Raw genomic sequence first — 17,173 nt, forward strand, 5'->3', positions numbered from 1 at the left:
GCGAACACTATATTGTTCATATAGATTTTAAATAAATACGTTGTATTACTTTAAATTCACAAGTTAAACTATCTCCATAATCTGTTTTTTTTACCTCTGTTAGATTAATTATCATAATGAAATAACCTTTTTATGACATTTCTTTATTTTTATTGTCAGGAGGTCCCCCGGAGGTCAGGAGGTCCCCCGGACAGTTCTACTTTGGGACCTCCTAATGTAATAGCTAAGATGTAAGCTTTTTTTTTTCTCTTGCGCTACAAATAAATAAATAAACTTCAAACATCTGAAATTTTTAATGCGAATTGCATTCTTTGCCTCATTGTCTTTCATGAACAGAAAATAATGTGTGACCTACGGTAGCATCGAACGTCGAGCACAGCCGCCCGGTGCTCTAGCCATTAGGCCACGATCGCTCGCATACTTCTCTCGTTCCAAAGCCAGCCAGCTCTTTGAAACGCTTGGCGCGTGCGCCGCGGACCTGCATCGACCGCCCTGGTACGTAGACGCGGTTCCTGTGTTAGTTGAAACGTATGCAGCACTCGAACCTGGCATGTGCTTATTATAAAATCCCCCTTTTCTTTTATACCATGACAACGCTATACTCGAGATTTTCCCCACAAATTTGCCCGCCCTTCAAGTTTGCAAAGCTCAGCCACTGGACGACTAAGCTCTGCGGAAAAGCCACCCTTCTTGTGAGCAGGCGTCAAGTGCGTTTTACAGGAAAAAAAAAAACAACTATTAATTACTTCATTCGAAAGTGTGATTGATTACAGTGCGGTGCCCCCCCCCCCCTCCCAAAAAAGAGAGTAATTGAGCAATTACTAAAATTTTGGGAGCAGCTTCACAATAAGTGGTGCGAAGACTGGGCAAACAGCGAAGCTGGTGGCCCTTCCCTACCTTTAACTTTGCTTTCCTTTGCTTAACTTGGTTTGGCTTGTCTGGTTCTTAGCTTTAACTTTGCTTAACTTGGTTTGGCTTGGTTGATTCTGTTAAGGATCAGGCCAGCGTCTCCTGCTCTTTCTCCTGCCATCTTCTTGCGACATCTTCTAACTCGTTGTTGTACCTCAATCCCCATTTCCTCGCATTTTGATGTGGCTTGGGCGATGGCCTTTTCCGGAACTTCAACGCGCTGCCCTTCCAGGAACATCCCTAACGATTTGAGCTTGAGGGTGCAGTGCTGGGGGCTGATTCCTGCAGCATGCAAGTACGCATGCGTTTCGTTGACTTCCTGTAGGACCTCCGACCAGAAATACAGAAAACTTTGAAAAGTCGCATATGCAGCAGCAACTAAACTCAATGTGCCCCTCCTTGTTTCCGCGATGAACTTGGCGTCCTGCAGTGCTTCCAGTATCGATATTATCTGCTGGTAGCTCCTTCGCGCTGCACGCAATGCCCCGTAGTGAGCGCTCCACCTCGTCTGGCCACGCTTGTGAACTTTGCACCGTCGCTCTCGAGGCACGCGTCGCCGTAAACGCGAGCGCCGGGTGCGCTCGTTCAGAGCCCACGGGGGGATCTTCTCTTGCTGCTGTCTTTGTTCGTCTTCGCAGCGTGGACTGAACGGAAGACGGACCCAAGAACCGCATCGGCCAGACTGTGTATGTTTAGCGAAGCCCGCTCCGAATACGAGTGTACCGCACACGAAACGTTCCGCTAAGACGAGTAGTTTAGCGACCACTTAGCGAATTATTGTTTTTTAGCCTGCACATTCGGCGCAATCATTACGTAGGATGTTGATAAAGCTGCAGCCGAGAATTCTGCGGCACTATACACATCTGGTACAACGGGTACACGAGCTCGAGCTGCTGGTGACCGCAGCAGTCTTTACCATTTAAGCCCAGTCAAGCCGGTGGAAAGAGGGGGTCTTCAGACATATATGACCCCCCTCCAACTGGCACCCAGGGCCCACGCACCCCAGAATATATATTCTGCTAGCGAAAATGTCAAATAAAGTTGCTGATCGACCTTCAGGTGCCATTTTCAGACTTCGCTGTGGCACCACTGCCTAACTTTACACAACGTATAAAGGCAATAACCGAAACTCTGGATGCCGCGATGTTGACTAGGCACAAAACCGCAACTTTGGCTGCCTGCTCCCGACGAAGCGCCGCTAGTTAGGCCTAAGCAGTGCGGCCGCCGTATTAGCTGGTGACAAGCCGTCACGGGAAACTCACCGCCGATATATATTCGCACTTGAACTTACCGGCGATCGAGCGCGAGATCAGACAGGCGCGCTAGACTTGATGGCCGTAGCAGAGTATGAATCCACATGCGGTCCTCTGCTTGTCTGGAAAGTTCGGTGGCGGACCATGCTAAGCCAACAGCAGGCCAACATGCCGTATAACATTATTGCACGTTGTTGCATATTCGCAGCTGTGCAGATCGTGTGTACGTGATTTATTGCTGTTTTCGTGCCTCGTATCTGCACGGCAAGCTGCCGACAAGGCGTCAATATCGGCTGGAGACCCTTTGCTGGCCCGTCAGAAGTAGCCACTTTCCTTTCTTTCGCGTAGGCCTGATTGCATTATTTTTTTCGCTGATATCTGTTTGCGTGTTTATAACAAATATGTAATATAACAGACTTATATTTTGTTCGACTGGTGGAACACCATTATAAGGAAGTCGCACTTGACGCTTTTGTTATATAATACCCGATATTGGTTATAAGCATACACGCTAATACAGTAGAACCCCGCTGTTATGTTCCCGGGTGCTGCGGTTTCCCGGCTGTTGCGTCGTTTTTAGCCGGTCCCGGCACAGCTCCCATAGAACCCAATGCATTGGTAACGCCAGCTGCGATGCAACTATTGCAACTGTGGGACAGTTCCCGCAATTTACGTTGCAAACTGCCACCCCACGCCAGCCTGAGCGGCCATTTTGACTTTTCATGTCGCTTGGCTTGGTGGCTTGACGATGGCATTGGTCGCCCAAAGTGCCGGGGGCTACACCTATGACGTATTTTCGGTTTCCACCAGCAAAAGCATGGCCTTTGAGATCCATATTTGCTATCTAAAGATGCTGTCTATGACGCGTTGTGACCCTAAAATTTGTTTAGTCGCACAGATGTTCCATGTAAAGTCCAAGGGCGATAAAGCCGTCGCCGCACGCTGTATATACGCTGTATATGCAAGTGAAAGCGTGGGAGGTGAGCCTACGTCCGTGTCTAAATCTCACGCGCGCAGAAAAGAAAAGCAGTGAGGAAGTGCGCCTTCTTCCGTTGCGCTCGATGATGATGATGATACACTTTATTAAATAAAAAGTAAGAGTAGCCGTTGTGGAGAGGGTCCCTCAGTCCAGGGTCCCGCCGGGCACGCCTTTCATCGTTGCAGCGATGAAGGTTGCCAAGTACTGCTGAGCCAGCAATGATGCTGCCAGAGTCAACCAAGCAGCCGTAGGGGTAGGGGATAGGTTGGTGGATGTTGGGGGGGAAGGGTGGGGAGGAGGGCAGGACCACAGTATGTGAGAGCCATTGGGATGACCGCCGCACCTGTGACATCACGGAGGTGGCTCTTCCGCAAATGCGCGAAGGAGATGTATACGTGTGGGAGAAAGAAGAGAGCCCGTCTGGGCTGTCGGATGAGGACGCCGTGTGCACGAAATAGACAGAATTGTAAAGGCGGAAACGCGCGGCGGGCGAGTCGATAGGGATGGAGAGAAATGGGAGGAGGTCGGGAATCATGTGAGCTTGGCCCGGGCAAGTCGGGAGCCTGGCTAAGAGTGTCACAGGCGAGCCGGTTAGTGCATTCGTTTCTTGACAGTCCCGCGTGACCAGGTACCCACACGATTTCAACTTGCGTACTCGGACTACTTTGGAGAATGTGTGCCCGAGGGGTAGGAAGTTCCCCGCGTAATAAGGAGCGACAGGCGGCCATGGAGCCTGTGAAAATGATAGGCAGGTGCGGGGTGTTGGGGGGAAGATAGCAGCAAGCAGCTACTATGGCATGTAATTCAGCAAGTGCAGGACCTGTAATCGAGAGGTCTTCTCTATGGAGAACAGCATAGCTTCCCGAAAGAACCACTATGGCAGAGCCGTGTGAGGAGACGCTAGTGTTCGTGTAGTAGAAATGACGGTTTGGATGAGTGCGGATGAAATGCTGAAAATAGCGGATTCAAGCCCGCGCGCGGTGTTGTGTGTATACACAGGGAGTCATGTCGCGACTTGCGAGGTAATGGCACAATGCATAGAAGTGCTGCGCAGGATGACGAAAGTGCTGTAGAGGTGGTGGAGGGGGACGTGGAGACAGAGAAGGCGACATAGGCCAGGATGTGGCGTCCCTGAGTGGTGGTGCTCAGGCTAAGTTCCTGGTTGCGACGGTGAGCCAAGACAATCTCTTGTGTAGTGTTGTGGATGCCCAGCTGAGCTCGGCGGTCATTGCTGGCACTGATTGGAAGGCCCAAAGCAATTTTTGTTGCTTTGCGTATGAGTGCGTCAAGGCGATTAAGGTCCTGTTGGCTAAGAGTTAAATAAGGGAGCTGGTAGCGATCGAGGCACCGGCGAAGGAGCGAGGGGGAGGGAGGGATAGCGTTGTACTCTGGCATGAACTGTGTATTGCGCGGCGGCGCGCGGGCCGTATCTTGAAAGCGATCTGTGTTTGGGGCAGAGTCTAGGCAGTGTAGGTGCTTCGGCGGCTAATAGCTTTGTGCGTACTGTGTGTTCTCGGCACTCAGTTTGCGTTGAAGTGATAGAAAACAGCACGAAGGTCACTTCGCTCACCGCTGCAGCGGCGTTTCCTGCAGCGCGTCCCCGCTTTTCGAGCGTGATGCGTTCATGTTTGCCTGTGGGCACTGACACCATGCTTGTTAATATAGTTAAAAAGCGAATGTTTACAAGTTTATACGGACGATAAAACTACTATCCTTACCTTGTATGGCTCTCGGCTAATTTGCTATTGCAATCGATGCTTCGGCTTTTGGGCGAAAGTACGACTTTTTTCAACGTAAGAATTAAAATAATATTGTATGCAGTTCAACACTACTCTCATTTTTCAATTTTTCCTGTCTCTCGGATCTTGCGTTTCCCGGCTCTTACGTTTTTTTTTCTACGGTCCCGTGAAAAACGTATCAGCGGGGTTCTGCTATCGACAAAACAAAGTTTAAAATTATTGGTTTAGTTCTTTAAATTCACAATTCGTCACATTCATATTTGTTATATCAAGGTTAGACAGTCGTGCATGTCTTATCACCTCAACATTAATAGAACACAAGTTGTGGCCTTTTGACTGTATTACTGCAAGTGGTTGTAGATTCATATCACTTGTAAGTGCCCAGCAGAAGAGCATTAATATAATCACAACTTTTTAACATTGTACACAACAAACTCTGGCCAGGCAATCCACTTTATTTCGCATTGGCCACAATCGTACCACCATGATTTTGCTGTAAATAACCGCTCTATGGTACCTAAATCTGTACAGTGACAATAAACACAATAAACAGTAAATCACCATTCTTTAATTCGCACTTCGTCATTTATGAAAGACATTTAACCATTGGCTTTCATATCAGACCATTCTGAAAGAAATAGAAAAGTGAATCAACATGTCAACACATACTGTCATAATTTTTCTTGTAAACAGTGTAAAAGCACAATGTTAATCCATCTTGCAATTTTCCTTCTCTAGTTGGAAGCAATATGAACTCTTACCCAAGTGCTTCACCACAATTTACAAGAACGCAAATTTTTTGCCGGAACACAAAATGGCAGATGCACACAAGGTGCATGAAACTTCCTTTGCTAAATGTATGGCTTTTTACAACTGAACTTTACTATACGAATTCATACTGGCGAAAAAATCAATCTCATTATGCTGAGGTTTCTATGTTCCAGTGGTAAAGGATCGTTTACAGGTTCCTAAACAAGAATTTTGAACTGGAACTAAACCAAAAAATTATTAATTGGAAAAAAAAAGAAAGAAAAGTTTTGTTTTCAGATTTCAGTTTCAGAACATTATAATATTTGTTACTCCAGAATGAAATTGAAAAGAAAGATTTTATGGTTTTCAGTTCAGGTTCACTACCTCATCCAAAGCTTGTCACCCATGCATTTTTGGCACAAAGTTGCTATGCATTTGCAAATGAATATTACTAGTGCCACTTAAATATGGCAATACCACTGTTGCACTTTCTACATTTGTGTTTGGAGCTAGGGGCAGGCATTTTAGTAAAACAACTAAGTGCCTACAATGCTAAATGCTTTGGTAGTGGTGGGACATATAAAAGGAAATGGTTCTTAGCCGGTAAGTCACTTTCGATCACACTGGTATGTAATTTGAAGCAGGTGTGATAGAAAAGCAAGGCATTGCAAGCAGACTTGATCAACTGAAACTACACATTATTTTTCATTATCCACATCAGCTGCTTTTACTGCTGTTCAACATCTGAGCCCCTAAAAGCAATTATTTGCAATGAGCACTATGTACTGTGAGACTAATATTCTTATGTTTTTGGTGAAGCACGATGCATACATACACTTTGAAGAGCTCGAGTAAAATCCTGCCAGGGTGCCCAAAGCATATAATAACAAAAGGTGCATTGGGTTATCAACCCAGTACCCTCCAACCTCAGCCGTGCTTCATTTCGACAAAAAGCTGGGGCAAAGCCATGTTCTGTTGCACAACACCAACGCCTGCGGCTGGCCAACTTTTACTTTTTATGCCTTCCAATAGGGAAGCTCAGGTGTCTCGACAGCAGAGATTCTAATTATACCAACTTATATTCTGGCATTTTACGCACCAAAAGCCTGACCTGATAATGAGGTACTCCATATTTTGGCCACCTGGGGTTCTTTTTATATGAGCACAATGCACGGCAGACGAGCATTCTCCCATTCCAGTCCCATCGGAACCCACAAGCCTGTGCACATTAGTGCAACGTCACAGCCATTGAGCTACCGCGCCAGGTAGCAGAGCTTCTGAAACTACGACAATGCAGCGATGGATAAGGTGATGGTGCCATCCATGCATATTCCTTTCGTAATCGCTTAATCTCCCGCTTTCCTGTTCCAACGAGCTGTTGGTGCATTTGGGAGCACATCTGTGGGCATGATGGGACACGTTCAGCCCATTTTTCATGCCGGTACATAGACGGGGAAGCAGTGCGATGTGTGGTCAACTTCATGGTTGGCATTCTAGTAGTCGCTTGGCGGAATCATCTATGTTCTAAGGGACATGTGAAAATGAATTCACTGCCAGGCAATGTTTTTATTTTATTTTGCTTTCACAAAGGCTCCAAGTTTATGCATGTAATGCACGAGAACTTTGTTACTTACTGATTTGTGAAATCACTGATTACTGATTTGTGAATCAGTGAAATTACTTCACTGATTCTTAAGAAAAAATTAAGGGTGAGATAAAGATTAGAAAATGAAAAATGCTGCAGATTTCACTGAAAATTAAGTCGTTATATCAAGGTTCAACTGTGTTGGGGCTTTGATAAGTGGACAAACAAGGGGTGTTGCTGGAGACAGCGTTTCGACAAAGCGACTTGTCTTCCTGAGGGCAGCAACTACTTTTCTTAGCAGCATTTTATGTAGCTCACTCTCCTCCACCCTAAATGGGGGAGGAAGAGGAGAATAAGCTAGTGCATGGTATGAGGTAGCTGATGTCAAAGTATTAAAAAAAAAAGATAAACGAGACTGAAAATGAAAGCACAAAGGGATGTTTGGTGTTCTGATAGAAATCGGAACAGGTGAGGGTATTGGTGTCATGTTTGTTCAAGAAGCAGAGATAAAAACCAGAAACAGAAAAAAGAATCTACGTTTGTAAGTAGGCATTGCTCATCCAATGTGCCCAGTTTTCTATAAAAGCAGGAACTACGCATATAATCGCTCCGGAATTTGAACAAGAAAATGAAAATAAAAAACGTGGGGGGTGGAGGAGGGGGGAGAAGGGAACCAGGTCAAAGAGAAAGTAAACAAGTTTCTTTGACCTGATTCCGCTCTCCCCACTATCTCCCTCTTGTTCGATTTCTTAGTGTTTTCCAAATTTCGGAGTGATCATATGTGTAGTTCCTGCTTTCTTAGAAAACCATGGACACTGGATTGGCAGCACAAACTTAAACGTGCAAATCCTTTTCTGTTTCCGGTTTTTATAACCACTTCTTGAAAGAACCCAACACCAGTACTCGCACCTGTTCCCCTTTCCATCGGAACACCAAACCGCCCTTTGTCGCCCCCCATCTTTTCCTGTACTTTTTTTTCTTTTTCAGCACTTTGACATCAGCTACCCTACCCTACGCACGGGCTTATTCTCCTCCTCCTCCCCGATCGAGGGTTGGGGGGAGTGAGTTATGCGTACATTGAAATGCTGCTACAGAAAGCAGTCGTTGCCCTGACGAAAAAAAGTTCCCGTGTTGAAACAATGGCTCCAGTGACGGTCCTTGTTCAATCACTGCTCATCACTTCAAGCTTCCATCTACACGCGAACTTCTGTCTCCTTTGTATTGGGACTTCGTCACTCTGCTTTTATGACCAGATAATGATTGGAAGTGCAGTCTAGGAAAATGTGCAATTACACTTCACATTATTTCTGGCAGTGATTCAAAAAGGTAAGGGAAAGAAAATATCTACCGTACCAGATGGGAGCGGCAAGAAAGCTAGAGTAGTCTGATCTTGGCTCTCATTGAAGAACTGCAAGGGACCAAAGCTGAACCAGAGTCATCCACCTCAGTGTCTCTATAGCCTTTCGGCTCGAAGATTGAGATTCCATCAATTATTCTATATGAGTTTCCCTCTGGCAGACAAAAAACAAGAAACGAATTGTACTCACCTGTACAAAATGCTTATTGCAAGCAAAATGCTCGCAATCTTGCTTAATATGATGCACGGTCAACTATCCTTTCCTGAAAGGAAAGGTCAAACAATAAGTTTCACACACTAGACTGCAGAATCAAGCAGGAGAATCAAGCATCATGAGCAGTCAAACACCAAGGTGTCACCGTTGACTGGTCAACTAAAGTTGCAAAAGAAAACATCAGTTGACAGCTGAGGAGTGTATATAAGCTAAGAGAAGAAATACAGCAGAACCCCCATGTTACATTCCCGGGTGCTGCGTTTTCCTGGCTGTTCCATCGTTTTTGGCTGGTCCCGACATAGCTCCCATAGGACCCTATGTATTGAACCCCGCTGTTGTGTCGCAACTGTGGGGCCGTTCTCGCATCTTGCGTTGCGAACTGCCAACTTGTGCCGGCCCGAGCGGCCATGTTGACTTTTCATGTCGCTTGGCTTGGTGGCTTGACAATGGGATTGGCCGCCCAAAGTGCCGGGGGCGACACCTATGACGTATTTTTGGTTTTTGCCAGCAAAAGCATGGCCTTTGAGATCCGTATTTGCTATCTAAAGATGGTGTCTATGACCCGTTGGGGCCCTAAAATTGGTTTTCCATATAAAGTCCATGGGTGATAATGCCAGTGGCCACACGCCGTATGCTGTATGTGCGAGTGAAAGCGTGTGAGGGGAGCCAATGACCGCGGCTAAATCTCATACGTGCAATAAAGAAAAGCGGAGAGGAAGCGTGCATTCTTCCGTCGCGCTCAAGGCACCTGTGGGGGGGGGGAGGAAACGATGGGGGTGGCGTTGTACTCTGGCATGAACTGTGTACTGCGCTGCCACGCACGTTCGAGCGGGCCATAGTCTTGAAAGTTATTTGCATTGGGGGCAGAGTCTAGGCAGTGTAGGTGCATCGGCGGCTCGTAGCTTTGTGCGTGCTGTGTGTTTTCAGCGCTCAGTTTGGGTTGAAGCAATAGACAGCACAAAGGTCACATCGCTCGCTGCTGCTGCCACATTTCCTCACGCCAGTGTTTTGACAGTGCGTGTCCACCCTCATTGAGTGTGATGTGTTCACGTTTGCCTGTGCGCGCTGACACCATGCTTGTTAATATAGTTAATAAGCGAATGTTTACAAGTTTACACAGACAATAAAACTACTATCCTTACTTTGCATCGCTGTCTACTACAGCGTAGACCGCTTATAACATAAGTCGCCGTAGTCGCGAATATACGCACTATAAGCGGTACCGCACTATAACCAAAGCAACAATTTTCAAGGCCCGCACATAAGCAAAACATGTGCACCGAGCCGCCACGCGTATGCGAGTCGAGGAATGCGGCTAGAACGTTTGCATTCAATTTACAGTCGAATCTCGTTAATTCAAACCAAATCACGTGGCGGCGCCTCCGACTGACATTACTCCGGCACCGCCATAGAGTACAAGCTTAGTAGAGACCCCTCATTTTCGCGCGCGAACAAAACAAAAAAGAAAGAAAAAAAAAAATGCGGCGGAAATTTCACCCTCTCTCAAATGGCAAGGTCGCCGATTCTGTGTTGCGCCGGAACATGCGTGTACGTGCCGACGTCTCAGCCACGCTACCGTAGCCACACGTAGAAAACGGCAGTGAACCCTTCTTTCTTATTATGCTTCCTCTACTTTCTAGTCACGTGTTGACCTTGCACGCTGCGGCTACGGCGCAGAGGGAAGCAGCGGCGCTGTCCCAGGCCGGCCAACGAAACTGCCCCCGCTGGCAAACGCCGCTTCCCGATGACGGCAGAAAACGAAACTTCGGAGAGCTGGCGCCGGGCCGGCTGGAGCGGCGGCGCCTGCACGGCGGCGGGCACGCATGGTGACAGTCGAAAGTGAGAGAGCTACGAGGGAGGACGAGGGGAGCCACCGAAGCGGTGAAGTTGCCGAGACGAAAACCGCTTCCCTGCCACCCTCCTCCCTCACATTCCCCGGTCTCCGCGTGCGCCCTTGGCCGTGCCGTGCCGGCCTCGCCCGCTCCTTGAAGTTTCGTTTACTGCCGTTATTGTGAAGCGAGCGTTGGCTGGCGTTGGCAGTTTCGTGGCCCTCGCTTGCTATGCGCGCCGTGACAGTTCACGACTTGCACTAAAGATTCTAGTTTCAGCCTCACTGGCTGTTCGTTCGCTCCACGTGCCCTTCTCCTCCACTTCGTCTCTCTTTCTTGGGGTGCCCCAAGCACTCCTTGGGGCACCCGTTTGAGGGGAGCGTTCGCCGTCTCCGCTGACTTCCGTACTCCCAGGCAGCCGCACTGTAACCGGTATTTCGTTTCCCGCAACTGCACTATAAGCGATACGTGTATACATGGAGTGCTATGGGAAAAGTAACGGGAGTCTGAAAAGACCGCACTATATCCGGTCCTGCACTATAAGCGGTTACGTTATAAGTGGTCTACACTGTAATTTGCCATCGCAATCGATGCTTCGGCTTTCGGGCGAAACTGCAACTTTTTTTCAAGCAATAGAATTCAAATAAAATTGTGTGCAGTTCACCACTACTTTCATTTCTCAATTTTTCCTGTTTCTCAACTCTTATGTTTTTTTTTCTTACAGTCCCGTGAAACATGTATCAGCGGGGTTCTACTGTAGCTGCAGAAAAGGCCACAGCTCCTACACAACTGTGTTAGTTTCCCAGTAATACTTCCTGGTTCCATTCCAAAGAAAGAAGACCAGCCTGCGAGAAGTTACTTTCCACTGGCCATGAATGATGATACACTCTACTTGCTATCACTCTGCAGTAGCAATCAGTGCCAGATTTCCAGATTTGGCTAGACTGCCCCAAACTGGCTAATTAGTACTACAATAAAACCTCGTTAATTTGACCCTCGTTAATTCAGAAAATCGAATAATTCGGACTCGTCCTCTGGTCCCGGCCGGCGTATGCATTATTCAATGCAATCAAACTCTCGTTAATTCAGACGTACTTGGCCGCACATTGGTTAATTCAGACAACTTTCAGAGCTCGGCAAGCACGGAGTGCCGCAAATGTGTGACTCAAGAGAGCAACAACGGCGCTGGCGTCCAACCGAAACGAAGCGGCAAAGTCCGCATCGCCACAGTTATCAGTGGAAATCGTATGTGAATGACAGCAACACCGGAACGCCTCGTGCCTATTTGTTCCTTTAAAGCCTTCATTCTTGCGTTTACTGCCGCGCATAGCACCGCGTTGGCGGCGTGCCTTTATGACTGCGTAGTTGCCATCCATGATCGTGTCGATAGTGGCCGCGGTACCGTCCGCAGCGGTTGCGGCAGTAGTTCCGCTTTGACTCCGCACGCGCGTCGGCTGCGTGACTTCGCCATCCATGATTGCGTCGATAGCGGTCGCGAAAACAGTAGTTTAGTTTTGACGTAGTTAGTGCGTCGTCCGCGCGCCTTCAGAACCGCAAGGTCGCCGTCTATGGTCGCGTCAACAGCGGTTGCGGCAAACAGTAGTTTCGTTTTTACTGATTGCAAAGCTTTCAAGGATGAAGAGCATGGTCTACATCGCGATGGGCGGCGACCTGGTGACACTGCCGGGATGTGCGCGCGGTACTGAAAAGCGTGCCAGATGGGCCGTGCTGTGAAGGAAGTTGCGAGGCCTTCGCCGCGACGAGCGTTGTAGCTTCCGCACTGCTTTTGTGCAAAGTAGAAACAAGATTTGCCGATTCATTCAGTAAATAAAAGCGTGTTGACGTAGTAAGCATTTGTTTATTGTTTTCTGATACCCTCGATAATTCGATATTCGGTTAATTCAGACATTTTTTTTCGGTCCCGTGAAATCCGAATTAACAAGGTCTTACTGTACTAGTATACTATTCGGTACGTTGTGGCTAATAATATCGATGCTGAGTACTCCAGTGGGTCCATATTTTAGTGAGAAACAAAATAAGAACATGCATGTTTTTTTATTATAACAAGAGGGCGCCTCTATGCTACTTTATTATATTCTTTGCCAGAGCTTATATTAACTCTTTATTGACGAGTGTTGCCCACAAGCAACATACCAGAAAACAATTTCTTCCCTTGCCGAGTTTTGGTATTGAGTATGAAGTTTCTGGCTAAATGTTTTCGGCCAACAAAGAATGACAGCCAGCAAGTGTCATTTGTTGGTTTGGAGCAGAAACACAGGACGAGGAAGAAGTTTGGCATGCAACTTGCTTTCTTTTGAAAGCACAGTCAGAGGAGACAGACCGATGTAAAATCTCCGGCTGCAGTGGTTTTACACACGTGATCTAAAGCAAATGAAATGTCCAATTATCGTTCAGATATGACGAGAGCTGTCTGCACAAATCCCAAACGAAGTCATAGGAGGCTTGGGGTGAAGCCCACTTCCATTTTCCTGCCTGGTGTTTCCCCTCTATTGCTGAAAAAGATTCCTCAATATATATATATGTATTTTTTTCATTCATTATGCTTATTCTGATTGTGACATTAGATGGTGGCACCTCAATCACTGGCACAAAATGTGTGTGCCTGAAGTGACACACATTTTGGCTGCCCCTGGAGAACTTATTTTGTATTTGGTGCCCACAAGCTTGAGTCATTCAGATTTTGTGAAGCTTTTATGCATCCCAACTCACTCGAATACAGTCAGAATTATGCAGGCTCAGACTCGCACATGCATTAGGGGAAGTCTGACCGAATGGAGCGGCAAACGTGTCAGCTGACCAGCAGTGAACGCACCTTAAGACCAACCCAGGCGTCGATGAGCTGCAGCCCCACACTGCGGGCTGCCACCACAGGCAGAAAGTTGAAACGATATAGCCCGACCAGAGCCTCTATGGCCAGCAGGAAGGGCACTGTGTGCCGTTGACGCAGCGTCTCGTAGCGCAAAAGCGTGTCGAAGCTCACTGCACAAGAGAACAATCACAAATGAAACTCGTACAGTGATCTCACAAATCTTGCGAACAAACATCTGTGTGCGTAATTTTACAAATAAAGCACGACTTGTGACACAAACTTTTTCAATCACAGGCAAAGTGTGAAACAGCCAAGAAGGAGGTATCATTCCTACAAGGCTCAAGAGTCTGTTATACGAGTCCCAGGGTTTGCCCGATGGTAAATGGCGATGAAAATGCCACCCACCACTAAGGTTCACTGTCCACCACTCCGGTTTACCACCCACTGCAAACGGTTTACTGCCTACCACACTGGGTTTACTGCTCATTGCACCAGGTTTACCACACAACGTTCTGGCTGACCGGTCAAAATTTACAGTTCTTTTTTTTTGCGATTCTTAGGTAAAAGTGATGTAGAAGTTGAGAAAATCTGACTTCCCTACAACTTCTTGCAACGCTGCCATATTGAAACCATCGTAAAAAGATCTGACCTTCATGAAGCCATAGCACTGTTTTTCGCTTTGCTGAAGTAAAGCAAAAGAAGCGAAAGAAAAAGGTAAAAATGAGTGTCAAAATTCGTTACTGCTGCCACACAGACACAGGCAGCGCTCCTATTGGCTGACGCGGATTTGAATCGCTGGCCTGTATTTCACACACATTTTGACAACAGTGAGCTGCGCATTTCTTTGTCCTGAAAAAGTTCGGTGATTGCAGTAAAATGTCGCAGGCTCGGGTTAGTTTTATTAATGCGTAAAGAAAGCAAAATTGCTGAAATTACAGTTCAAAACGGTGAAACAGTCTTACCAAGTAAAAAAAAAAAATTTTCATTTTTCTTTCTTTCGTAGGCATAGGTCATAACACGAAAGTTAAATGTGTCTTCATGGAAGCAGTTGCAGCTTTGTTGGATGTTCAGAAATACAAGACCACAAGTTTGCTTTGATGTGCATTGATGTGCACCCTCAATAGCGGGGTCATCATCCAAGTGCCTTGGTAGGGACTCCACCATCGTGTTAAGGTCAACCGGTACATTAACAACTTGGCCCCCAATACCAAAGTTGCCAACGGCGTTTCGCAGACATCTTATCAGCATAAACAGCAACCTGAGCGATATAAGTTCCTCGGTGACACAATCGAGAGGCGGGAGATCGGTAAGGTACTCGGGGTATGTGAAGCCGTTGCAAGTAGACATCACGGGCACCCTACCGCTACACAGGGATGCACGACAATTGGCACACAAGCGAAAGTTACTGTACGACTAGTGAATGGGAAACATTCCCTGGAGACACTACATTGCACGCACTGGAGCACTGTACAAATCCGCTAGAAACCACAGGCGAACTGCTAGCTGTACAAGTGAAGCCGAAGGAGTTCTCTGTAAATTGCTTTGTGAACTCGCTGTTTGAAACTGCGAAAGGCACACTATTTACAAGTCGGTGGCTTTCTTGTGGCTTCACTTGGTGTGCAGCATCCTGTTGCCAAGCGACTTCGCTGAAGGTCGACGCATTTTGGTCCAGCTCGGAAGTGTCTTTGGCAGACTGGTAACTGGCGATTATCAGTTACCAGTCTGTCAAAGACACTATTGGAGAAATTGAATAGCAGATATTTGATTCGGTAACATTCGAGTATTCACACAACCCTAGTATTTACTCGTGTAAGGCCTACTCTCATGTAAGGCCTGCAGCCCCACTTTGGAGAGTGAAAAGTAGGAAAACAAAGTTTCACTAAGCTTCACACGCATACTCGCATGCTGGCTAATTCCCACAAGCCAATAAAGATGGCACTACCCCGTATCTGAAAAATTGGTCGGCGACTGTAAATGTGTTCGTAGTTGACTGCCAGTGGTCGCATTTATTTGCATAGCAGTCCGACTCAAGTTCGAGGCTTCATTGAGTAGCCACAAGCCTGCCTCGTGCAAGGCCCACACGCGGTAAAGAAAAAAAAAAAAAACAATGTGAGAGTTTTACACAAGTAAATACGGTGCACGTAAGAATAAGGTAAGGTTAGCACCTAAAGATCAACAAACTTATCAACAGCTCACCTATTGGCATTCCATTGTACACAGACTCAACCAAGAGCTGGGCCAGTTCCTGGGCATCACCAAAGCCAAGGTTTGCACCCTGACCTGCCATTGGATGCACTCGATGGGCAGCATCACTGCATGAAAGTTTGAGAGATCAAAAAGCAGGTCTCAAGTGGCAGGTCGCACGACAGTAGCACTAATTTCCTCATAAGCTTGTTTAAATAACTCACGCAGCTGCACCATTAAAGGGGCACTAAAGGCAAATAAATATTAAGCCAACGTGGACTGCTAAAATACCATTCTAGAAATCTGCAGCACCTGTTTATTTCCAATAAAAGACTTCGTTTAAGAGAAAAATGCATCTAAAGGGTCCGCATACCTTTAGCGCAATTCGAATCGTCTGCCACCAATCGGGAGAGTGGTGACATTGCATACGCCATACGTGTTTTTGTGCAAAACGCAAACGTGCGGCTGTGGAGAAACCAAGCCATGACAGAGCGTTGGATTCATCGCTGCAGCTGCTTTTGGTCAAGTGGTGTGGACTGTTCGGGCATCCCGCAACATCACATGGATGGCAAAATCTCTGCTACTTGCAATTTGTGCGAGTTTCACGAGCCAGCAAAACCAGCACAGCACTACATGATAACGAAACTACTGAAATGCGAAGGCACGGGTGGCGCAAAGTCGAGCAAAAATAAAACCTTTCGACCGCCCACGTTGCTGCCAAGGGTAACGTCAATGGGTTCTTTTTTCTAAACATCAAATAGAACTGGACAGGTAGCATTCTCTTCCATATAATAATACAATGTAATTATCTTCGTATTACGAGAGGTTGAGTACTAGTGATAAAAATATGAGGAGTGCCTTCGTCATTGGGCTAGTACTTGGATGTCCTGGGTGAGTTGCAAATTGTGTTCTGCAATTACCTCTATTTCTTTATTATGTGAAGAAGACGTGCCTCCGTCCAGCGGCATCGCCAACGCTCAGCCTGCTCTGCTTGCACTGTTGGTCGCTGGTGTCTTTGGAGACGGTGCTCCACGCTGCCTCACCGTTCTTGGAACTCGTAGCGTCGTTGAAGGACACCACCAATAAACCTCTTCTCAATTGGTGGAGGTTGCTGGAATTCCCCCGCCACTTGCACCCTGGAGCTTCGAACCCGAACGCTTCCGCCCATCATGACCGACAACACAGACCCGCTGGCACCTGCGCCCCAGTCATCTGCACCGGGGTTCCTCGGCAATGTGATCCGAAGGTCTTCAGCGATACAGATGACACGGACGTGGAGGACTGGTTTACGTCGTATGAACGGGTGAGCGTGCATAACAAGTGGGACAACGTTGCGAAGTTGACCAACATCATATTTTATATTACTGGCGTTGCCGAACTCTGGTTCCATAACCACGAAGTCGACATCCCGACATGGTCAACTTTCAAGACGTCTTTCACTGAAGTGTTTGGTCGACCTGCTGTCCGCAAACTACATGCTGAACAGCGCTTGTGAGCCCGTGCACAGCACACTGGTGAAAATTTCACTAGCTACATTGAAGAAG

General features: G+C 47.1%; 1 protein-coding gene across 2 annotated transcripts in view; it reads right to left on the bottom strand.

The window, feature by feature from the left end:
* LOC119458323 (ubiquinone biosynthesis monooxygenase COQ6, mitochondrial) overlaps positions 1–17,173 on the bottom strand; it is a 75,620-nt gene that overhangs the window by 27,490 nt on the left and 30,957 nt on the right. Inside the window, exons 11-14 of one of the 2 annotated variants that reach the window (XM_037720153.2) lie at positions 15,642–15,757; positions 13,449–13,615; positions 8,763–8,835; positions 5,429–5,508 (exon numbers count right to left, since the gene is read on the bottom strand). In XM_037720153.2, the coding sequence (XP_037576081.1) occupies positions 8,806–8,835; positions 13,449–13,615; positions 15,642–15,757 (313 nt within the window). In that variant the 3' untranslated portion in view covers positions 5,429–5,508; positions 8,763–8,805. Of the gene's footprint in view, positions 1–5,428; positions 5,509–8,762; positions 8,836–13,448; positions 13,616–15,641; positions 15,758–17,173 lie in introns of those variants that run through there. The other variant, XM_049671091.1, reaches the window with a different exon arrangement.

The sequence above is a fragment of the Dermacentor silvarum genome, chromosome 7, assembly GCF_013339745.2.
Source record: "Dermacentor silvarum isolate Dsil-2018 chromosome 7, BIME_Dsil_1.4, whole genome shotgun sequence".
In the NCBI taxonomy this organism is placed as follows: domain Eukaryota; kingdom Metazoa; phylum Arthropoda; class Arachnida; order Ixodida; family Ixodidae; genus Dermacentor; species Dermacentor silvarum.